Genomic DNA, 23,723 nt, shown 5'->3' with positions numbered 1-23,723 from the left:
CCTGATTGTAATGAAATTTTAGAGTTTTTAAATTGTAAAAAAAAAACTAAACAAGTTCTTTTTGAAGGGAAAATTCGTTTTTAAATGCTTAAAATGCTTCAAAAAAAAAACAAATAAAAAAAATTGTTTCTGTGCATACACCGTCACGACAAAATGCAGACTTGCCATTGGTCTCGCCGCGAAAAAACATGTTTCTTTTGAAAGATTGTCTTAATTTTTTGATTTCAATCATGATTTCAATCAGAATTTTGCGATCTTTCAGCATTTTTATCTATTTTAAAGCTTTATAAATTAAAAATTAAATTTTTAAAAATCTTCCAGATTGTCATACGGGTCCCGGATGATTCATTCCAACGAGCCACTGCCCTACGCTATCGAATATGCAAAGTCTGGCCGGTCGAATTGTAAAACATGCAAAAAGAATATCGCGTTGGTGAGAGCTTTATAAAGCCTAAAAAGCCTAAAGCCTAAAATCAGCCTAAAAATTGAATTTTTCAGGATCAATTGAGAATGTCAATGAATCGCCCGTCAACATTCTTCGATGGAAACATGGATTCGTGGTTTCACTACAATTGCTTCTGGATAAAAATGATTCGCGGCCGAGATGACATCAATATAAGCTCAATCCGAGGAGTCGATTGGCTTCGCTGGGAAGATCAGGAAAAGCTTCGCCAGGAAATTCAACACTTTAAAACCGCATCGCCACCGACTCTGACACCCCTGTGCTCTACCACTACCGTCATTTTGTCCACAATAAAAACCGAAAAATCGTTGTCAAATCGTGGGAAATGTGGAAAATGCGGCCAAAATTTCGAGCGCGGCGAAATCAAGGCTCATAACAAGGGAAAAGCCAACCATTTCAAGTGTTTTCTGCAGGAATTTGATAAAATTTCCGGCACCGTTGAGGATATTCCTGGCTGGGCGGATTATGAGGAGAACTTTAAAATTAAGGCGGTTGGGGAGTATGTGGAGGCTTTAGCTGCGAAAAGGCGATCCACGGAGCCAGCTACCCCGGCTTCTGCCTCTCCAACACCACCAGAAGCTGAAACTCCAGTTTTATCTGCAGAAGGATCCCCGGAAAGCTCCAATAAACGTCCGGCAAGCTCTGAAATCATTGAAATCGACGGTGAAGGGAATCCAGATGAGAATGATTTTGCGAAGAAAAGACGAATGAAGAAGGAAGCAAGATTGATGGAGGTTCAGAAGAAGCGAATGAAGGTTTTTTTTTTTCAGTTTTAATGGAGGACTAACGGTTCGGACGATTTTGAACGTATAGACTCAAAATGAGCTCAAATAAACGAATTTCGTAATGAAACTGCTCAAAAAAATTTCAAAAATGTTTTATGGCGGTTCAAAATTTTGAGAAAATTACACTGATTTTGGCTAAAATCACGATTTTTTCCCATTTTTCCGTGTCACATCTGTCCGTAGTTGGCTTTTTTGGAATTATCGTCCTTTATTGCATACATTGGTAATTAATCTCATTTAATTTCGTCGATTAAGGTACATTTGAAGCCGATAGGTAACCAATTTCGATAATTTTTGGTTACCTATCGGCTTTAAATGTTATTTGATCGACGAAATTAAATGAGATTAATTACCAATATACGTAATAAAAAACGAAAATTCCAAAAAAGCAAACTACGGACAGATGTGACACGGAAAAATGGGAAAAATTCGTGATTTTAGCCAATATCAGTGTAATTTTATCAAAATTTTGAACCGCCATAAAATTTTTAAAAAAATTTTTTGAGCAGTTTCATTACGAAATTCGTTCATTTGAGCTCATTTTGGGTCTATACGTTCAAAATCGTCCGAACCGTTAGTCCTCCTTTAAAACGCTGAAAATTATTGGAAAAATTTACAGAAACAATCCGATCTTCTCTGGGAATACCGCCAGATCTTCGAAAGAATGCCGTACACCGACAAAATCTCTATATTACGAGAAAACGAGCAAGACATTCCAGAAGGACACGATCCGACTGCACAAGTACGGGTTTTTCAGTGAAAACTGGACAAAAACGTCGAGAAAATAGCCAATTTTCTGCATTTTTATACGAAAAAAATCGAATTTTTTTTCGGTTTTTTCCAGAAAAAAATCAGAATTTTCCCATTTGTTTTTCGATTTTTTAGCTTTTATAAGGGAAAATTGAAAAATCGAGGAAATTTAATCAAATTTTTGTTCGTTTTGATGGAAAAATATTGAAAACAAATTAATTTTTAATAAAAAAGAAGAAAATGGACAAAATTTGAAGCTATTTTTGGGGAAATCGATTTTTGTTTGTTGAAAAATCAGAAAAAAAAACCAAAAATTTTCGTTTTTGTTCCACAAGGGCGTCGTTTTTCCGATATTTCGAAAAAAAATTATCCATTTTTCCAAAAAATAGCCTAAAGTTTTGGTCATTTTTCTTGTTTTAAACAGAAAAAGGTCCCCATAATAATACAAACTTCCCGGCAAACGGGCAAATTGCCGAGAATGAAAAATTCCGGCAAACGGGCAAATTGCCGAGAATGAAAATTTCCAGAAAACCGGAAATTTGCCATAAGTGAAAATTTCCGGCAAACCGGCAAATTGGCGAATTGCCGTAATTGAAAAATTACAACAAACCGGCAAATTGGCGAATTGCCGTAATTGAAAAATTACAACAAACCGGCAAATTGGCGGCACTGAAAATTTCCGGCAAATTAGCGAATTGCCGGAAAATGGCAATTGTCAAAAAAAAAATTTCAAAAAGGCACAGTTTTCAGCGTTTCCGTCTTTAAAAAAAATCCCTTAAAACTTCCGGCGAACCGGCAAGACGCCAATTTGCCGGAATTGAAAATTTCAGCCAATTTTCCGATTTTGTCGACAAAAAAATTTGCCGAATTGCAATTGCCGCCCACCCCACATAAAAAACATGAATAATTTGTATAGAATAAGAAAAATGACCAAAATTTCAAGATATTTTTGGAAAAATCGATATTTTTTTTCGAAATATCGGAAAAACGACAGAAAAACAGAAATTTTTTGGTTTTTTTCCGATTTTTCAAAAAAAAAATTTTTTTTCGTATTTTCGCATTTTCAAACTTCAATTCTTTTTGCAGGTAATCGAACGCCTAGTGGATAATGCCCTATTCGGATGCCCAATCATTTGCCAAACATGTTCAAATGGAAAAATTGTCTATAATTCATCATGCCGCACATATGTCTGCACTGGATATGCTACAGAATACTCGAAATGTACTTATGAATCAAAGAATCCAATTCGAACTCCATTCGAAGTTTCTCACCGATTAACTGAAAAGCATAAGCTTCAAGATATTGTATTCAATCAAATGAGTGAACGACTTTATATAGGAGAAGAGGATGGAGAATCTGTAGTGAAAATTGATAAAAGAAAGTCGAAAGGTGGTACTCGTGGTGAACAATTCATTTATGCGGCTGAAGCATTCGATTCGACTAACAATGTTCCGATAAAAGTCGGCGATCTCACATCAACCAATACTCATATTATTAAAAAAGGAACAGTTGTTGATGCGAAATTCGCACTGGCCGATCGTTGTCATGTATTCAAAAATGAGATTGATGGAAGTCTCTATCAGGCGACACTCTCGTTTACTGATCTTACACAGAATAAGAATTCGTATTATAAGATTCAACTGTTGAAGGATGATCAGAGAGAGTGAGTTTTTGGCAGAAAATCCTCCGAAAAAGTCGGAAATTCAAGAATAGCAGAAGAAAAAAAAAGCGAAAATTTGAATTCCCCACCCAAAATGAGAACTGCTCAACCAATCAGCGATTGGTTCAATATTGGGTGGAGCACATCACTGATTGGTCGTGTAGTTCTCATTTTGGCGCGAGCAAAATTCTTTTTTTTTTAAATTAAAGCTGGTGTAGTCGAATTTTTTTATTGCTTTATAAGAATCAAAATTGTCTGAAAACATCGAATTTCATAATGAAACTTCTTGAAAACTTTTCAAAAAAAAGTTATGACGGCTCAAAAAATGGCCTAAAATTAGTTGAAATTTGAAATTTGGCCGACTTGTCATGCGGCTGGAAACTAACTTTTTTGAAATCACCGTTAAATTTCGAGTATACAATGTAATTATCTTGAGTTTTCAACTCGATTTAGGTATTTTAAAGGAGATGAACGGCGAGATTTTTAAATTTTTTTAAATCAAATCTTGCCGTCCATCGACTTTAAAATAACTAAATGAAGTTGAGTACGCAAGATTTTCTTAAATTACATTGTATACTCGAAATTTGACGGTGATTTCAAAAAAATTAGTCTCTAGCCGCTTGACAAGTCGGTCAAATTTCAAAGTTTAACTAATTTTAGGCCATTTTTTGAGCCGTCATAACTGTTTTTTTTTTTGAGAAGTTTTCAAGAAGTTTCATTATTAAATTCGGTGTTTTCAGACAATTTTGAGTATAGTAAAGCAATAAAAAAATGAGACGCCACCTTTAAGGATTAGCAGAAGAAAAAAAAACGAAAAAAATCGAATTCCCCCCAAAATGAGAACTGCGCGACCAATCAGCGATTTGCTCCGCCCATATTCGATCTGATTGGTGCAAAAAGTGGGCGGAGAACATCGCTGATTGGTCGTGTAGTTTTCTTTTTGGCGCGAGCAAAATTCATATTAGAAATGCGAAATTTTTTGGATTACTGTAGCCCCAAAAATATTACAGTAATCCAAAAACTAGGAAAAATTGCATAATTATCTGCTTTTTGAAATGTGCAAAAATTTTATTTTCCGAATTTTCCAATAATAAAATCGAATTCATTGTTAATTTTTTATTTGAAATTGAGTTCTCCAACGACAATTTTCTGGTTTTTTGGGTTACTGTAGCCCCGAAAGTACGTTATCAAATGTTTTTTTCGAAATACTGAAAAATTGAGATTTTTAAAACTTTTTTGCCCAAAAAATTGGTGGCCTAACTTTCAGTATTTTGGTGGCCTAGGAAAGATATCTTTTTCGAAAACAAAAATTGGTGGCCTAACTTTTTTCCTGGAGGTTCCTAGGCCACCAGTTTTTTCAGCGAAGAATTCGGAAAAATTCCTAGGCCACCAACTTTTTCTCAAGAAAAACATACATTTTCTATGAATTTTTGACCAAAAATTCAAATTTTCCGGTCACTTTAAGCGAATTTCCGTGGTTTTCCCGCCTTTTTTCAGGAAAAAAAATCCTAGGCCACCAATTTTTTTTGTTGCGAAAATTGGGGTTTTTGATGAACTTTTTACGAAAAAATCGAATTTTCTGGTAATTTTAACTGAAAATTCGATGAAAAAAAAAATTCAATCTGAAAAAAAAATTGACAAAATCTCAATTTTCAGAAACTACTACGTCTTCCGTTCTTGGGGTCGAGTTGGCACAGAAGTCGGCGGAAATAAGCATGAATCATACAGTAATTCAAATGAAGCGATTCTCAAATTCCAGGATGTTTTCCACGAAAAAACGAAGAACGATTGGATTTATAGAAAACATTTCCGCAAAATGCCCGGAATGTTCAGCTACGTGGAGACGGATTACTCGGAATTTGTGGGTTTTCTAGGAAAATTTTGAGTTTAAAAAATTGAAAATTTTCCGGCAAATCAGCAAACTGCCGGAATTGAAAAATTTCCGGAATTGAAAAGAAAAAATCGGCAAATTCCCAAAAAAGCTTTTAAAAAAAGCCCAGCAAAATTTGGATTTTTTTGAAAATTGAAATCAACTACTGTTTTACATTCTATATATTCACAATCAAGGGGGTCGTGTGAAACTTTTTTTTTCAATTATAATCGAAAAAAAGTGAAAGGTGGCGTACCAAAATTGGAGACTTTGCTTTTTTAGACCCAAAATGTTTCAAAAAAAAGTTATGACCGTTCAAAGGTTTGGAAGAAATGGCCCATTTTTAGCTAAAATCTCAAATTTTGGCAACTTCTCGGTTTCGCAGCGGTTGGAAATTAATTTTTATTTGATTATCATCTTTTAATTCATGTTTTGGCATTTTATTTCGTGTTATTTCGTTAATTGAGATGCTTTTTCGGTCGATGCGGGCACAAACTTGTATCGTATTTGTGTCCGCATCGACCGAAAAAACATCGAAATAACAACTAATAAATTGTGAAAACATGCATTAAAAGACGACAATCAAATAAAAATTAAGTTCCAATTAAGTTATCTTCATATCTGGTAAATAGTAAAAACGTAAATCATCAAAATAAATCTTTATTTTCACCGAGTCATCATTCTACACTAGTTATCAATCTAAACATTCTCTTCAACCGTCTTCTCCTTCTTCTCTTGCTTCGCTGACTTCTGCGCCGGCGTACCTTGATTCACAACTACATCATCACCATTCGCCGAGTCTTCTTTGCTCATTTGACGAGCTGCTCTCCCTCCTTTCGAAGATGACTTTGGCAAATTTTGCTTCTTTGATGTTGGAGCAGATTTTGGTGTCAGTTCTGGAATGAACTTGAGTCCAGCCCAGCGACCTTTCTGAAAATTATTCATGTTAAAGTCTATTAAAGGCAGTGTAGTCGAATTTTTTTAATTGCTTTATTAGACTCAAAATTATATAAAATTTTTTTTTATTATATACAAAAACGACGAATTTCATGACGAAACTTCTTGAAAACTTCTCAAAAAAAACAGTTATGACGGCTCCAAAAATGGCCTAAAATGAGTTAAAATTTGAAATTCGACCGACTTGTCAAGCGGCTGGAAACAATTTTTTGAAATCAACGTTAAATTTTGAGTATACAATGTAATTATCTTGCGTTTTTAACTCGATTTAGGTATTTTAAAGTCGATGGACCGCGAGATTTGATTAAAAAATTAAAAATCTCGCCGTCCATCGACTTTAAAATATCTAAATCGAGTTGAAAACGCAAGATAATTGCATTTTATAAATACTCAAAATTTGACGGTGATTTCAGCCGCTTGGCAAGTAGATCAAACTTCAAATTTCATCTAATTTTAGGTCATTTTTTGAGCCGTCATAACTTTTAGTTTGAGAAGATTTCAAGAAGTTTCATTATGAAATTCGGTGTTTTCAGACAATTTTGATTCTAATAAAGCAATAAAAAATTCGACTACACCACCTTTAAATGTCGATTATTGTAAAACCTTGAAAAAGAGCCCAGGATTCTCCCATGGTCCCCCCATCTTGCGCTTGACACCCTTCGACGTTTCCTCAGATAACGTGTTGCCAATCTCCCAATCGAATGGAGTATCCCAAGTGACTTTGGCTTTTGCCATCGAATCTTTGAAGAATTGATAAACGGCATCATAATTTGGACTGTCATAGTACTTTGAAGCCTTCAGCATCGAATAAATCTCGTCCAATTGACGTCTCATATCTGCGTTCAACCGGGTCGGGTTCTTTTCTGCAAAAAATTAAGACAAGTGTCAAGTTTTTAAAAAGCTTCTCACCGTCACTGAACAGACGAAGAATGGTTGACTGATTCTTGTAATGCTCCACTTCGGTCTCCTCGCATCCCGTCCATGGTAGCTCGACAAAGGACTCGGCCACCATGTACATCAGCGACCAAATGTCGTCATGACGTCCCTGAAATTGGAAAAATCGTTGATAATTTTTGAATGCCATGAAAGATATCAACCAGTTCAATGAGCATATGAGCGTTCGGCGAAGCATATTGATGAGTTCCGCGGAAATCCGTACGTGGTCTGGCAACTCGGAATTTGTATCCCTCGTGTTCGGGTATCTCCTCCATTGCCCGTTGGCTGGGATCCTTATTCTTGGTTTTGGCAGCGCTCCCGGCACTTTTCTGTAATTCATCTTTTAGAAAACACGGGGTTCATTGAATTTTTCGCGCTCCATTGACAATCGCCCACCGGAATGGGAAAGTCGTGTACTCCACACGGACAAATACATTTGGTTTTACAACTAAAACCAAGCTGCGACGCGACACGCAACGCGCCGTAAATCTAACCCAGATATGGCCGAACCAAAAATGGCCTAGTTCGGCAAAAACTCTTCCATTTCAATTTATGAGGGCAGCCAGAAATCTGTAAGAAAAAACACTGATCGCTTAGATATCCGTACCTTCATCTTCATTGGATCACGAATCCGATGGGTCGGAGGCTTGCCTCGCAGTTTTGCAACGGCCTTCGTTGTGGAGGAATTCTTCAGAAGTGCAGATTTCGCCTTTGACACATCCTTCTTCACTGACACAGAAGCTTGGGGCAATTTTCGGACGAATCTGAACGATTACACAATGAATTTGTTCCGAATAGTGGATATTTGGTCCAAAATGCGCTCAAATGGACGAATTTCATAGTGAAACTTCTCAAAATTGGCCTAATTTTAGCCACTTTTCCGTGCCGCTGCGGCCGGAAGTTGACTTTTTCTGAATTATTATCCCATATTGTATACTTTGGGAGGCACCACGTTTTCAAGATCTGTTCAAAAACAAGATCTACGAAAAGAAGATCTACGTTTTCAGGATCTGGCACCGTGCCAACTGCGGTTTTCTCGATGAAAAACGAAACAACGATGCTCCGATGTTACGCATCGCGTGTTGTTTAGCGTTCAGAAAGACATTTTTTTGAAATTATTTCTAGAGAGCTAACAACGCGTGACGCGTAACATCGGAGCATCGTTGCTTCGTTTTTCATCGAGAAAAGCACAGTTGGCACGGTGCCAGATCCTGAAAACGTAGATATTCAAAATGTAGATCTCGTTTTGGTGGATCTTGTTTTCGTAGATCTTGTTTTTGAACAGATTTTGAAAACGTGGTGCCTCCCAAAGTATGCAATATAGGATGATAATTCAAAAAAAAAAGTCAACTTCCGGTCGCCGTGACACGGAAAAGTGGCTAAAATTGGAGATTTTAAGTTAAAAATGAGGCCATTTTGAGCAGTTCCATTACAAAATTCGTGCATTTGAGGGTATCTACGTCCAAAAAGTCCAGTATCAACTGCATATTTCACTAACTTTCTCGCCAGTCCGAAGTCGAATAAAAGGATTCGTCGACTGCGAATCTCCGATGTTGCACTGAATCCGATCGCAAAATTGCTCGGCTTGATGTCTCTATGGACAAAGCCTGCGTCGTGCATCACTTTGATTCTGCAAATATATTCATTGTTATGCAGAACGGCTAATTCAAAACTTACGCGAACAAGCACTGAATTCCAACTCTTGACCATGTTCCGTCGGACCATACTTCTGGATTCGTGCTTTGAGATTTCAGCACTTTGAGATTGTCTCCGAGTAGTTCAAGAACTAGAAATTGGTAACGGGCTCTTCTGCCGCCACAGACAAGTGCCGGGAACACTGAGTTCTTCGGAAGTTGGCTGAGCACATTCAGTTCGAGCTTGATCGCTGAGCCGCCTTCGAGGAAGTTTGACTCCAATTTCATCGCGTAGAACGTCTTGTCATCCTTTGTCACTTTGAATACTTGCCCGAATCCTCCTTCGTCTATCTTTTTGACCAATTTGTAACCATTGACTCTGAAAAAGGTATTATACATATTCTTGATATTATGGCTTCCAGGTAGGCGCCAAAACGCCTGCCTGGCGAGTGCGGCACGGGACCCGAAAAGTGTCGGTCGCTATGACTTCTCGCCCAAGACCTCTCGGCATAGTGTAGAAACAAGGCGAGAGGACGGCGTGAGGCGGGCAGGCTCTAGGCAGGCGTCGGCCGCGGCGGAAGAGCCCACTATGAAAACACCAAGCCTTTGACACCATACTGTTAAAACAAGGCAGGTTGTAGGCAGACGTCAGGCCTCCCTGCCTCCCATTGCCTACTTGAAACTTACACGGTTCCAATGTTGAATACCGGCTCCTCATTCGCATTTTCTGTTGATTTTGACATGACGATATGAAGCGGCCAGTTTAATAGATGGGAATAATCGATTTTGCTGACAATTGTCATAACCGGAATTTCACGTTTATCGGTAATTATTGAATGTCACGTGGGGCATTTTACTTTTGAAATTGCTTTTTTTTAAATAAAAATATTATAAGATACTATTTTTTGAGGAAAAAAGCCCCATGAACATCTGCCGGAAATGCCCAATACCGGCAATTTGCCGTTTTGCCGAAAATTTCAATTCCGGCAATTTCACAGATTTTCCGGAAATATCCAATTCCACCAATTTGCCGGTTTGCCGGAAATTTTCAATTCTGGCAATTTGTCGATTTGCCGGAAATTTTTAATTCCGGCAATTTGCCGTTTCGCCGGAAATTTTTAATTCCGGCAATTTTGCTGATCTGCCGGAAATTTTCAATTCCGGCAATTTGCCGATTTGCCGGAAATTTCCAGATCCAGAAATTTCCCGTTTTGCCGGAAATTTTTAATTCCAGCAATTTTCCCATTTTCCAAAAATTCCAATTCCGGCAATATTCCGATTTGCTGTAAATTTTCAATTCTGGCACTTTGCACAGTCTCCTCACGTGGAAATGACCCAACAAGGGGGCTTGCGCGTTTCCAGTGAGCGTGGGAAAATTTTAACACTGAAAAGTGATTTCCTTCATTTTTTGTTACTTTAAAGTGGATTTTATAGTTTTAATTACGCATCAATTGTTCACATGACTGTAAGGAAGGTGGAGAAAAAAGAAATTTCAAAATTAATTGAAAAATAGAGGTCCTGCCTAGAAAAGTAAAATCAACCAAAAATTGCGTTTTTCTCCAAATTTTCATGTTCATCATTCGTTTTCGGTATAAAACTGTTTTTCATTTAAAATATAGTCTTTGATTGAACCTGATAAAATAAAAATATGAAGAAAAAACACAAAATTTAGCGTTTTCGGATTTGTCTCAAAGCCCCACACGCTGCACGAGTTTTGCGCCAACAAATCAATTTCCAGCTGAGGAGACAGTGCTTTGGCGATTTAAGCTTTGAGAAAAAAAATTCCCTGAACTCTAGAAAAGCAATGTAAATATCTAAAAATCTCGCTCATATTCTATGATTTTTCTACCTAAAAACTCGAAAATTTTCAGGCACAAATAACGGACACAGAAATCACTCCAGGATCAAAAACTCTACTTCCAAAATCTGTAAAAGAAGTTGTAATGTCAATTTTCGACGTTGAAAACATGAAATCTGCATTAAAATCGTTTGAAATGGATGTGAATAAAATGCCGCTTGGAAGATTATCACATAATCAAATCAATTTGGCTTTTGAAGTTCTCAATGATATTAGTGATTTGCTTGTCAAGCTGCCCATTGATGCTTCGAGAATTTTGGATTTTAGTAACAAGTTCTACACGATTATTCCGCATAATTTTGGAATGCGGGTGCCCGAGCCGATTGATAGTTTTCATAAAATTAAGGTAGAAAATTTATGGAAAATCGAGAAAAAAGTGAAAAGAATTTACCATAAAATTCAATTTTTTAAATCATATTTCCTTTTCTACCCATAATTTTCTTTTAAAAATTCACAAAATTCTGGAAAACTAACAAAAATTCCAATTTAAAAAACACCGATTTTTGAGAATTTTTAAAGAAAATTCAAAAAAAAATTCCCCAAATTTAGGAAAAGTAATCAAAATTCCTTTTCTACAAAAGAAAACAGACTTTTTTTTTCTAAAAATTAGAAATGACCAAATTTTAAAAATTTTCTATTTCTTGAATTTTCGGAAAAACGAAAAAATCTGAAAATTTTTGTTTTAGAAAATTTGAAAACCGACAGTTTTGGATGTAATTTTTTCATAAATTTAGCTAAAATCCTGCCAAATATGACAAAGTTTCTAGATTTTTAGCCAAATTCGGCTAGTTTTTTGAAAATTTTCATCAATATGAATGGAGCATTTTACTAATGAAAGTCGGGTTTTTGGTCCATTTTAAGGTCCATTTTTGAAAGAAAAAAATCCGAAAAACTATGAAATTTTTAGAGGATTTTCTGAAAAATAAAAAACAAATAGTCGGAATACCCAAAAATCAATTTTTCTGAAGTTTTATTTAAAAAAAAAACCACCATTTTTAATAGGAGATCTCTCCTGAAAACTCTAAAAATTCTCTTTTTTTCTGGAGCTTTTCTTCCAAAATCAAAAATTTCTTTAAAGTTTGGAGATTGCTGGAAGAATTTTTTTTTCAAGCAAAATTTCGAAAAAATCAATTTAATTCGATTTTTTTTATTCAAAAAAAATCTCCACATTCGGGAAAAACTACAAAAATTTTAAAATTCCAGAAATTAATCCAATTTTTGTGAAATATTTGTGAAAATAAATGAATACAAATAAAAAATTCGAAAATTCGAAAAAAAAACAGATTTTTATCAATTTTCTTAACAATTTATAAAAAAATCCCCAATTTCAGGAAAACCAACCAGAATTCCAGCAAAAGAAACCGATTTTTGTGATTTTTTAGAAAATTTTTTTTTTTAAAGTCACCAATTTCAGGAAAACCTTTAAAAAACATCCGATTTTTGTGAACTTTTTTAAAACAAAGTTCAGAAAAAGTATCCCAAATTCATCAAAACCAACCAAAATTCCAGCAAAAAAAAACCGATTTTTCTGAATTTGTTAAAGAAAATTCAAAAAAAAATTCCCTAATTCAGAAAATCCAACAAAAAACCGCATTTTTTTTCGAAATTTCGAAATTTTTTTAAATCCCCAAATTCACGAAAACCTTTAAAAAAACCGATTTTTGGGATTTTTTTTTTGAAGAAAATTCAAAAAAATCCACAAATTCGGGAAAACCAACAAAAAATTTAAAATTCCAACAAAAAAAAACCGATTTTTAAAAAATTTTCTTAATCTCCAAATTCAGGAAAACCTTCAAAAAATCCGATTTTTGTGATTTTTTTTGAAGAAAATTAAAAAAAAAAAGAATTCCCAAGCTCAGGAAAACCAACACAACACTGAATTTTTGCGAAATTTCAGGAGAAAAACAACATGCTCAACGCCCTTCTCGACATCAAATTCGCGTATGATCAAATCAGCGGTGGAGATGTTCCAGCATCAACGTCATTGGGTATTGATCCAGTTGATATTAATTATCAAAAATTGAAATGTATTATGGAACCACTACAACAAGGCTGTGATGATTGGAATATGATTCATCAATATTTGAAGAATACTCACGGAGCCACTCATGATTTGAAAGTCGAGCTGATTGATGTTCGTAGAGATTTAAAATTGGATTAAAAATGGAAATTAACATCGAAAATTGCGGTTTTTTTTGCCCAAAATGACAGAAAAAGTCCCAATTTACAGAATATAACTGGGAAAAAATTTTATTGAATTCTGAAATTTTCAAAATTGTATAACAATTTTTAAATTTTTCAAAAAAAAAAAAACTGAATTTATTTTGAATTCCCGCGCAAGTGAGTTTTGCGTTTTCCAGCTTTTTCCGGTTGTTTTAAATTTTAAAAAACAAGAAAAAAACCATTATGTATTGCCGGAAAGCGCAAAAATAATTTTTTTTTGCAAAACTGAAAAATCATTTTAAAAATTTTGGAAAAATTCTATGAATTTTTTTTAACACTCTGTCGTTTAGAGCAAAAAAAAAACTCACTAAAAATTGAATTTTTCAGAACATTTTACTCGGAAAAATTAATCATTTTCAAAATAAGATCGAAATAGAGATTTTAGGCGAAATCCTGTGAAAAATGGATAATTTTTAGGCTAAATTAAAAATAATGCCCTTTGAAAAATGAAAGGTGGTGTAATCGAATTTTGTTATTGCATTATCAGACTCGAAAATTGTCTGAAAACACCGAATTTCCTAATGAAACTTTTTGAAAACTTATCAAAAAACAGTTATGACGGCTCAAAAAATGGCCTAAAATTAGTTAAAATTTGAAATTCGACCGACTTGTGAAATTCGACCGACAGCGGCTGGAAACAATTTTTTTGAAATTACCGTCAAATTTTGAGTATAAAATGTAATTATATTGCGTTTTCGACTGGCCAGATTTTTAATTTTTTTTTACCAAATCTCACCGTCCATCGACTTTAAAATACCTAAATGAAGTTGAAAACGCAAGATAATTAAATTGTATACTCAAAATTTGACGGTAATTTCAAAAAAAGTTAGTTTCCAGCCGCTTGACAAGTCGGTCAAATTTCAAATTTTAACTAATTTTAGGCCATTTTTTGAGCCGTCATAACTTTTTTTTTTGAGAAGTTTTCAAGAAGTTTCATTATGAAATTCGGTGTTTTCAGACAATTTTGAGTCTAATAACGCAATTAAAAAAATTCGATTACACCACCTTTCATTTTTCAAAGGGCATTATTTTTTAACTTTGCCTTAAAATTACCCATTTTTCACAGGATTTCGCATAAAATCTCTATTTCGATTTTATTTTGAAAATAGGTATTTTTTTGAATAAAACGTTCTGAATGCCTCCATAAAATTCCAGACAAATTGTGAATTTATGGATTTGTTGGTTTTTGCAAAATTGAAAAAAAAAATTCCAAAAAAAAAACGACCGACGCTACTCCTCCTTTAAAATCCAGAAAAAAGAAAAAACCACTAAATTTTTCGAAAAAAAATTGTTTTTTCCAGATTCTAAAACTGAACCGAGACAATGAATCGTCGAAATTCAAACGACACATCGGAAATCGACGTCTTTTGTGGCACGGATCAGGAAAAATGAATTTCGCCGGAATTTTGGGTCAAGGACTTCGAATTGCGCCACCGGAGGCTCCAGTTTCTGGATATATGTTCGGAAAGGGCGTCTATTTTGCTGATATGTTCAGCAAAAGTTTCTTCTATTGCAGGGTAAGGGTTGGAGAAAAATTGGTAGCAAATTCGCATGAAAATCGAGAAAAAACAAAAATTTTATTTGTTTTTCATTGAAAATCGATGATTTCCATTAAAAATCGATAATTTCAATTTTAAAAAATCGATAATTCCATTGAAAAATCGATTATTTCCAATTAAAAAAATCAATAATTTCAATTTTTAAAAAATGTATAATTGTATTTAAAAATCGAAAATTTCTATCAAAAATCGATAATTTCAATTTAAAAAAATCAATAATTTCCATTAAAAATCGATACTTTTCATTAAAAATCGATACTTTTCATTAAAATTTAAATGAAAAATCGAAAATTTTGATCAAAAATACTTATACTTACTTAGGATACTTAGACGATCCGTTCTTCAGGAATTCGTGGTATTCCTGCGGATCACAGCAAGACATTCTTTTCGGTCCTTGGCTATAGTGGACCAGGGGGTGATGACTTCTCCGTCTGCGTCACGAGTGGTGATCTCCTTTCGCAGCGAATCAGTCCATCGCATCGGCGGCCTTCCAACAGGCCTTTTCCATCCATATGGGCGCCATTCTGTCATCAACGTGGTCCATCTTCCGTCTTTCCTTCTCGCAACGTGTCCAGCCCATCCTAGCTTCCTCTTTTTCACGAAATTGAGCGGATCCCTGACTAGAGACATCGTACGAATGTCTTCTCGATGGAGATCTCGCTCTCGTTGTTGGGTGAGTGTTATCCCAACAAGCCGTCTTTCTAGGGAGGCATGTGTGATTCGTACTCGTTCGGATAAAGCTTTGGTGAATGTCCAGGCTTCTGAACCGTAGGTGAGCGCTGGAAGGACAATTGAGTCGAACAGATTCGCACGAATCTTCTTGTCGGTGATGGAGTCGGCGGTGTTCTTGATTCCATTGAATGCAGCCCAGGCTGCTCGACGTCTTCGGTGGATTTCCGGCATCAAGTTGTTTTGGGCGTTGATTTGACGACCGAGGTAGATGTACTCGTCGACGTCGTCGAGTTGGGTGGTGGGGGAAGGGCTACCGAAGTAGACTTTACTGGGGTCAGCGAATCGGTTTCGCAAGACTTTCGTCTTCCCAGTATTGATCTCGAGACCTACTTCAGAGCATTTTTGTACGAGTTCTTGGAGCATTTTGCTGGCAGTATTCGGATGATTGGCGATGAGCACAATATCGTCAGCAAATCTAAGGTTCGTTGGATTTCTGCCATTCACTCTCATTCCAGGGATCGTATCGTAATCCTCAGCTTCTCCTTTCAATTCAATCCAGGAAAGCTTTCGGAAAACGTGTTCGAGGCAAGCGGAGAAGAGATTCGGAGAGATGGGGTCTCCTTGTCGAACTCCTTTGGTCACTGGTACTGTGACTGGCCTGTGGAATGGGGCAAAATTTGTGGTACAATTTTTATAACACTCTTTCAGTAGATCAATATAGGCTCCATCTGCACCTTGCTCGTCGAGACTTTTCCAGATTGCCTGGTGTTCAACACTGTCAAATGCCTTCTTGAAATCTATGAAGACAAGTGTCAGTGGGATCTGGTATTCCCTGCCGACTTCAAGAAGTCTTTGGAGCGAGTGGATGTGATCGATCGTAGAGAAAGATCGTCGGAATCCGGCCTGCTCGACAGGTTGAGCCTCATCAAGGGATCTTCGCATTCTATTCAGCAGACACTTAGTGAATACTTTGTAGAGTACGGGTAGTAGGCAGATGGGCCTATAGTTTTCCAAATTCTCACGGTCACCTTTCTTGAAGATGAGAGTGGTTTTGGAGGTTTTCCAGGGTTTCGGTACATTTCTGATAGTCTGAATTTCAATAAAAAAATCGATAATTTCAATAAAAAAACCGATAATTTTCAATCAAAAATCAATAATTTCCATTAAAAATCGAAAATTTTGATCAAAAATAGATAAGTTAAATCAAAAAATCGATAATTTCCATCGAAAAATCGATAATTTCAATTTTAAAAAATCGATAATTTCAATTTAAAAAAATCAATAATTTCAATCAAAAAATCGATAATTTCAATTTAAAAAAAAACGATAATTTCAATTTTTAAAAAATCAATAATTTCAATCAAAAAATCGATAATTTCAATTTAAAAAAATCGATAATTTCAATTAAAAAATCGATATTTTCAATTTCAGGCCAACGCCAAAGAAGAAGCATATCTTCTGCTCTGTGACGTGGCACTCGGCAACGTGCAACAGTTGATGGCTTCGAAGAATGTTTCGAGACAAACTCTGCCAGCAGGCTTCCAGTCTGTGCAGGGACTAGGCCGCCAATGTCCACGAGAAATTGGAAGTTACAATCATCCGGATGGTTATACCATTCCACTGGGCCTCACTTACATGCAACTTCAAGGAAAACAGGATGTCGATTATCACTTGCTTTATAATGAGTAAGCGCTTCTGGAAAAATTAATGCTAAAAATCAAATTTTTCCAGATTCATTGTGTATGATGTCGATCAAATTCAGCTCAAGTATCTCGTCCGTGTCAAAATGCACCATGCTCGTCATCTTTAACAATTTAATCTTATTGCCTGTCTCGCCCCCCACCCCCAATACCTCGTGCCTTTAGCTGATATTCTATTTGATCCCCCACTCTCTCTAAAAAAAAGAACATCGAGTGCCATATGAAATTTTATTTTTGTTCAAGTCAAGTAATCGGTTCTATTCACGCTTCTCAATGTTCTCAATAGCAATTGCAGATTTCAGGGCAGAGCTGGAACTCGCGTCAGTTGGCTTCGTCGATGCATCTGGTGGAGTCATTGGAGAAGGTGGCACGGGAGGTGTCAACGGAGATGGAACTGGATCAGGCGATGGATTACGAGATAATGATGGTTGAACTTCCAGGATTCCAGGTGACAGCTGATTGGATCCACTCTTCTTGCCAGCTGGATCAATTACCAAATTGGTGTCTGAAATCTCCTGAGACAGTGTCTTCTTTCCTCTCGATTTATCCTTGATCTTGAGCTTCTTCGCCTTGATTTTCGCGTACGTTTCCTTGAATTTCGTCCACTCTTGCTCGTTTCTTTTATAAAGTCCTTTTGAGTAGAGAAACTCCAGAACGCAGCGGAGAGCATACACGTATTGCGGGAAAGTCTGAAAAAAAACGGAAATTAGAAAAGATATTTCTAGTTTTAAAGGTGGAGTGCGTCACAATGTCCAAATATCATGATTAAAAAATTCTTAGTTTTATATGATTTTTTGAAAATTGCAAAAATCTCAGTTTTCACCTAATTATTTTTGAATTTCCGCCAATTGGATTTGTACGATGGAGCAAACTTGCATTATTTTGAATTAATTAATTTTATTTATCCTCGTTATTTCACTGATTTTCTTCATTTTTTTTGGGGGGTTTTTAATCGGAAAATGACTGAAATAAACAAGAAAAATGCAAAATTCTTGTTAAAAAGTAATTACAAATGCGTAAAACTTTGCTATTCTGAGTTCCGACGACAAAAAGCCTGAAATTAGTATATTTCACAGTTTTACGCATTTTTAATTACTTTTTAACAAGAATTTTGCATTTGTCTTGATTATTTCTTCCATTTTCCGATTAAAAAAAACTGAAAAAAATGAAGAAAATCAGTGGAATAAGGAGAATAAATAAAATTAATTAATTCAAAATAATGCAAGCGCGCTCCAACGAACAAATCCAATTGGCGGAAATTCAAATATAATTAGCTGAAAACTGAGATTTTTTCAATTTTCAAAAAATCATATAAAATCAGGGAAATTTTTTGAATTTTTTTATCATGATATTCGGTCATTGTGGCCCCATAGGCGTGTTTTAAAGCAATTTCCCCACTGGCACTACTCCACCTTTAAAAGCTATTTCAATTTATAAATAATTACCTGAACACTTCTTGCGCGGTCTTTTCTCAACAAGACGAATGAATCCTTCACATTCTGCTTTCTCGGATGCCGGAGTGCGGCAATCATCGACTCGATCAACGCCAAAGTCCCGGTGCGTCCAACGCCAGCCGAGCAGTGAGCAATTACGGGCTTCCTGGAAGATTTTCTCGATTTTTGGCTGGAAAATGAGATTAAAATCTTTAAAAAAAAATCTTACTTATCCTTCTTGACAGCCGACAAGAGACGAAGCGCCGTGTCACACGAATCGGGCATCCCATGGTCCGGCCAAGAAGCCCATTGATAGTGGTTTAGTTTGGATTCCTGGCCGGTCGCCTTCACCACAACTTTCAACACTCGATGGGTGATTTTGTCCTTTGATTTTCCGCCGATTTCAATCTAAAATACTCTAATTTGCAAAAAAAAATGACTGAAAAATTGCAAACCTCAGTGCAATATTCGGTGTAAACGCGGTGGTCTTCCAAGTTGACAAATCCGACGATGTCTCTGGAATTTAGACGGTTTTTTAGAAGCAGAGCATGGAGAAAATGGCTAAAATATTTTTATAAAATAAAGTTTTTCATACAGAATTTACAAAAAATGTTTGGAAAATGCTCCAAAATTGCGAAAAACAGACATAAAATCAATAAAATCCATGTCAAGCTTAAAGGGAGCCCTATTAATTACGGATGGTCTCGAAGCGAAAACACATTTCAAGGCGTGCGCCTTTAAGGTTACTGTACATGAATGTTTATCGATTTTTCAATTTTATTCCATTTTCACATAATTTCTCTATTTTAATCCACTAATAAGCTTTTAAACTCACGAAATGTACTTGGCGCACTTTTCTGACCCGTCCTCCACAAATCCGCACAGCATAATAATCGAAGTGGATCCCAGAGACAATGCCATTTGCCAAAAATGTGTGCAAGTGTTCTCCATTGGCCCCTGCGTACACACGAATCGTTCCGGTTTCGTGCAAATTTTGACAAAATTCGCATGAATGTAGAAGTTTTCATCGCCGGCAAGTGTGAAGCGGCCGCGATCCCAACATTGAATGTTCGGATAGCGGTTGAGATCCTTGAACTTTAGAAACGCCGTACATTCCGAGTCGGAGACCTGGAGAGATATTAATTAATTTATTTATTTATTTATTTACGCTCTCGAGCCATCGGAGAAAGATATTTATAGCTTACAATATTTCCGACGGCTTTGTACTCTTTCGTCAGTTGCTGTGGAGTGCTCATCATCACCGCAGAAGCCCACTTTTTGATCATTTCCGCACGTTGCTCTTTCTCTTTCGGCTGAAAATTTCAGAGTTTTTGTGTTAAAAAATCTCAGAGATTTCTATAATACCTCCAAATCCTTCTTCTCACTGCCCAAATCATCATCATCGTCGTTCTTCTTCACCTTGGCATCCTTCTCATGCGACGGTTTTGGCTTTCCGTTGTTGTCAGGAGGCTTCAGGACGCTTTCCGGAGTGTTCTCCATATTCGCAATTTGCTCCACAGACCGCTGGCGCTCCAATGGAGCCGGCTTCTCATCGTCTTCCTGTAATAGTCAGGTTATCGAGTTTTCCACAAAGTTTTACTGGTCTGGCGTGCAAATATCTCGTAGCGAAGGGGCCTCTCTGTCGACATTTTCGCGCCAGAAAGTAGGTCATAATATTTACTAGAGGAAATACGTAGTCGAGTTGTTTTATTGCTTTATTAGACTCAAAATTGTCTGAAAACCCGGAATTTCATAATAAAACTTCATGAAAACTTCTCAAAAAAAGTTATGACGCCTCAAAAAATGGCCAAAAATTAGTTAAAATTTGAAATTTGACCGATTTGTCAAGCGGCTGGAAACTAACATTTTTGAAATTACCGTCAAATTTTGAGTATACAATGTAATTATCGTGCGTTTTCAACCTTATTTAGGTATTTTAAAGTCGATGGACGGCGAGATTTGGTTTAAAAAAAAAAAAAATCTCGCCGTCCATCGACTTTAAAATCCCTGAATGATGTTGAAAACGTAAGATAATTACATTGTATACTCAAAATTTGTTTTTTTTAATTTCAAATTTTAACTAATTTTAGGCCAATTTTTGAGTCATCATAACTTTTTTTCGAGAAGTTTTCAAGTAGTTTCATTATAAAATTCGGTGTTTTCAGGCAATTTTGAGTCTAATATTACGGAACCATGAGATCCTGAGAATGCCTACTTTTCTGGCGGGAAATATCTTGTAGCGAAGGGACCTGCGTCTCTCTTCGCCACACGCTCTCTCGCTGTCGCGGCCTGCCAATATTTTCACGCCAGTAAATAGGCATTCTCATGATCTCATGATTCCGTAATAAAGCAATAAAAAAGTTCGTCTGCACCACCTTTAAAGGAGGGCGCATTTATACGAGATGGTCCCGCCACCTATTGATTTCTTGGAGCGCGTGGCGAGACCACAGTGCGCTGTAAAATTACCTCTTTGCTAACACTCTTCCGCTTCTCATCCCTCTTCTTTCCTGTGGGCTTTGACTTTCCACGTGGCGTATTTGCAGGACCAATCTTCATGTTCACCTTCTCACCACTTCTTGGCAATTTCTCTCCCAGCTGGAAACAATTTTGTATAGAAAATTGGCCCTGTCAAGTGAAAAAAAAAAACCTTCAGCTTCTCCTTCTCCAACGATCCTTTCGCCTTTTCCTGGCAATTGTTTGATGCGGTGACTTTCAAATTTTCCCTTGAACTTGGCTTTTTTGCCACACTTTTCGCTGCAAAAAAAGTTTCGATGTTAGAAACTAGAGCTTCCAGGCAGGCATCGAAACGCCTGCCGCAGACGAGAGGCAGGCCCTGAAAGTGCGCCTACCTCCCATGGAAGCTGCTCAACAGTAAACTCTTACCTGTCTTGTGATACATTTTACTAGAATCCCAATTGATTTTTTTGAAGTCGGATTGTGAAATAACGGTGAAATGCCGAGAAATCGAGTTTATATACGAAAAAAAAACTAGAGAGGAGGGGGGGGGGGGGAGGTTTCGGGGTTACGTGAAATTTGAAAAATTGCCGGAATTGAAAATTTCCGGCAAACTGACATATTCGGAATTGAAAATTTCCGGCAAATTCGGCAAATTGCCGGAATTGAAAATTTCCGGCAAACTGGCTAATTTCCGGAATTGAAAATTTCCGGCAAATTCGGAAAATTTTCGGAATTGAAAATTTCCGGCAAATTCGGAAAATTGCCGGAATTGAAAATTTCCGGCAAATTCGGAAAATTGCCGGAATTGAAAATTTCCGGCAAATTCGGAAAATTGCCGGAATTGAAAATTTTCGGCAAATTCGGAAAATTGCCGAAATTGAAAATTTCCGGCAAATCGGCAAATTGTCAAAATTCAAAATTTCTGGCAAATTTTGGAAAATTGCCGGAATTGAAAATTTCCGGCAAACCGACAACTTATCGAAATAAAAAATTTCCGGCAAACCGGCAATTTGCTGAACGGCTATCTGAATTTCAGGCAATTTCCAAATTTTTAAATCTTAAACATATAGTCTCAATTAAAAACTTTATTCATTGTTCAATATTAGTTTTTATTTGGAGCATCTGGCTGATTATCTGGATGAGCCAATTTGAATCTAAAATCTTCCGCCAGAATCTCATTAATTCGAGTAATAGTTGGATATTTGGACATGTCGACTTTGTAGCTGGAAATTTCAAAATTTTTAATTTAAAAATTCAAAATTTTGAAATAACCTACATTTTCGCATTATAAATTATCGATGGCAAGTTGATATCAGCAATTGTAAGCTGATCTCCAACACAATATTTCCCAGAATGCTTCTTCAAAAGTTCTTCGAGAGCTAAGAATCCCTTGTTCACAAAGTGATTGCACCACTGAAATACATTTTGAACTATCGGGAAACGCCTCTTGGAACCTATTGCGGTTTGATCTACAAAAAATGCGGAAATTTTTTTCACCGATAAAATGTGACGTCAGCAGCACGTTCTAGAAGTCTGCGTCTCTTCTCCCGCATTTTTTGTAGATCTAGGTAGATCAACCCGACATGGGACACTCTGACACCACGTGAGAACCCACAAAGTCACCGTATCCCGGCTCCTTTTCATTGAGCATTTTGTGGATATTGATTGCTTGAAGTGGCTGAATACTTGCGACTATCTGAAAAGAGCTCGCTTAGAGTTGTTAAAGAATGTTAAAAGCTCACATGAAGTGCGATAGCTCTTGAATACGATCTCTTATCCAATTCTTTTGGAAGGAACGGAGGATCCGGATAGGCTTCATCCAAATATTCGATTATTGCCAAGCTTTCTGTCAGTGATAAGCCATTTATCACTAAAGTTGGAACTTTTTTCGCTGGGTTGTGCTTGACGAACTCTGCATTGTTCTGAAATACAGCTATATTTCTATGGAAGTGGGAGTAGGGCAGGGGTGGATGGCAAATTGCCGGTTTGCCGGAAATTTTCAATTCCGGCAATTTACCGATTTACCGTTTGCCGAATTTTACCGATTAAAATTGAAATTCTGAAATTTCCAGAAAAAAATGTGCAAAACCACAAGTTGCCGAAAGTTTTCGGCAAATTGTGTTTTTCCGGCAAATCAGCGATTTGCCGTTCTGCCGAATTTTGCCAGAAATTTTCAATTCCGGCAATTTTCCAATTTACCGGAAATTTTCAATTCTAGCAATTTGCTGGAAATTTCAATTCAGGCAATATGCCGAATTTGCCGAAAATTTTCAATTCCGGCAATTTTCCAATTTGCCCGAAAATTTTGATTTTCATTAAATTTTCGATTTGCCGGAAATTGTAATTTTGGGCAAATTGCCGATTTACCGTTGCCAAAAGTTTTCGACAAATTGTGGTTTTTTCCGGCAAATCGGCAATTTGCCGCTAGGCCGAATTTTGCCGGAAATTTAAATTTCGGCACTTTGCCGATTTGCCGAAAATTTTCAATCCCGGCAATTTGCCGCTCTGGCGAATTTTGCCGGAAATTTTCAATTCCGGCAATTTTCCAATTTGCCGGAAATTTTCTAACCTTGGATTCTTCAGAAAATAAGTCGATTGGCCGGTATTCGTAGTCGATATTTTTCAGAGCAAGTGCTATAAATCAGTATTTTATAGAATTTCCAAGCTAAAATTACCGATGCGAACTCTCCAGGCACACGACGAACGCCAATATGAATATAAAATCGGTTTTGCCATGGAGTTAGAAGCTTCTAAAGAAGAAAATT

The 23,723-nt window shown here is 36.4% G+C and overlaps 4 protein-coding genes and 1 non-coding gene across 8 annotated transcripts; 1 reads left to right on the top strand and 4 right to left on the bottom strand.

Annotated features, from left to right (window-relative positions):
• Positions 1–321: 321 nt before the first annotated feature.
• parp-1 lies at positions 322–17,305 on the top strand (the record flags this gene model as incomplete). Of its 4 annotated transcripts, NM_058671.11 has the most annotated exons (10): positions 322–433; positions 499–1,218; positions 1,868–1,990; positions 3,085–3,662; positions 5,316–5,520; positions 10,928–11,260; positions 12,812–13,048; positions 14,439–14,654; positions 16,800–17,053; positions 17,100–17,305. In NM_058671.11, 10 exons carry the CDS (start codon positions 341–343, stop codon positions 17,176–17,178), a joined length of 2,838 nt encoding a protein of 945 aa, NP_491072.1. The 4 variants fall into 4 exon arrangements, with proteins under 4 accessions (NP_491072.1, NP_001300473.1, NP_001300472.1 ...); NM_001313544.3 differs by lacking the exons at positions 322–433; positions 499–1,218; positions 1,868–1,990; positions 3,085–3,662; positions 5,316–5,520 and having other exon boundaries at positions 11,000–11,260; positions 17,100–17,178; NM_001313543.3 differs by lacking the exons at positions 322–433; positions 499–1,218; positions 1,868–1,990; ... (1 more) ...; positions 5,316–5,520; positions 10,928–11,260 and having other exon boundaries at positions 12,824–13,048; positions 17,100–17,178.
• On the bottom strand, positions 3,745–3,849 carry mir-4931. The gene has a single exon (NR_050015.2). It is a non-coding gene; the product is annotated as a pre-microRNA mir-4931 (primary transcript).
• On the bottom strand, positions 6,174–9,859 carry Y71F9AL.2 (Protein kinase domain-containing protein; the record flags this gene model as incomplete). Its single annotated transcript, NM_058673.2, has 8 exons — positions 6,174–6,459; positions 7,090–7,349; positions 7,396–7,531; positions 7,584–7,751; positions 8,030–8,186; positions 8,921–9,052; positions 9,100–9,435; positions 9,744–9,859. 8 exons carry the CDS (start codon positions 9,857–9,859, stop codon positions 6,229–6,231), a joined length of 1,536 nt encoding a protein of 511 aa, NP_491074.1. The 3' UTR covers positions 6,174–6,228.
• Positions 17,278–21,400, bottom strand: pph-7 (Tyrosine-protein phosphatase; the record flags this gene model as incomplete). Its single annotated transcript, NM_058670.8, has 10 exons — positions 17,278–17,757; positions 18,514–18,667; positions 18,731–18,909; positions 18,957–19,017; positions 19,337–19,629; positions 19,707–19,814; positions 19,867–20,061; positions 20,968–21,096; positions 21,149–21,255; positions 21,385–21,400. The coding sequence occupies 10 exons, from the start codon at positions 21,398–21,400 to the stop codon at positions 17,326–17,328; spliced, it is 1,674 nt and encodes a 557-aa protein (NP_491071.1). The 3' UTR covers positions 17,278–17,325.
• Positions 21,401–22,028: 628 nt separating this feature from the next.
• On the bottom strand, positions 22,029–23,710 carry gst-43 (maleylacetoacetate isomerase). The gene is made up of 6 exons (NM_058669.4): positions 23,634–23,710; positions 23,528–23,592; positions 22,701–22,880; positions 22,574–22,654; positions 22,235–22,371; positions 22,029–22,181 (listed from the first exon to the last, which is right to left on the bottom strand). Exons 1-6 carry the CDS (start codon positions 23,692–23,694, stop codon positions 22,061–22,063), a joined length of 645 nt encoding a protein of 214 aa, NP_491070.1. The 5' UTR covers positions 23,695–23,710; the 3' UTR covers positions 22,029–22,060.
• Between the last annotated feature and the right edge of the window lie 13 nt (positions 23,711–23,723).

Source organism: Caenorhabditis elegans, chromosome I, assembly GCF_000002985.6.
Source record: "Caenorhabditis elegans chromosome I".
Taxonomy (NCBI): domain Eukaryota; kingdom Metazoa; phylum Nematoda; class Chromadorea; order Rhabditida; family Rhabditidae; genus Caenorhabditis; species Caenorhabditis elegans.
Note: the sequence above shows the minus strand (reverse complement) of the source record. Positions and strands in the feature narration are given on the sequence as shown.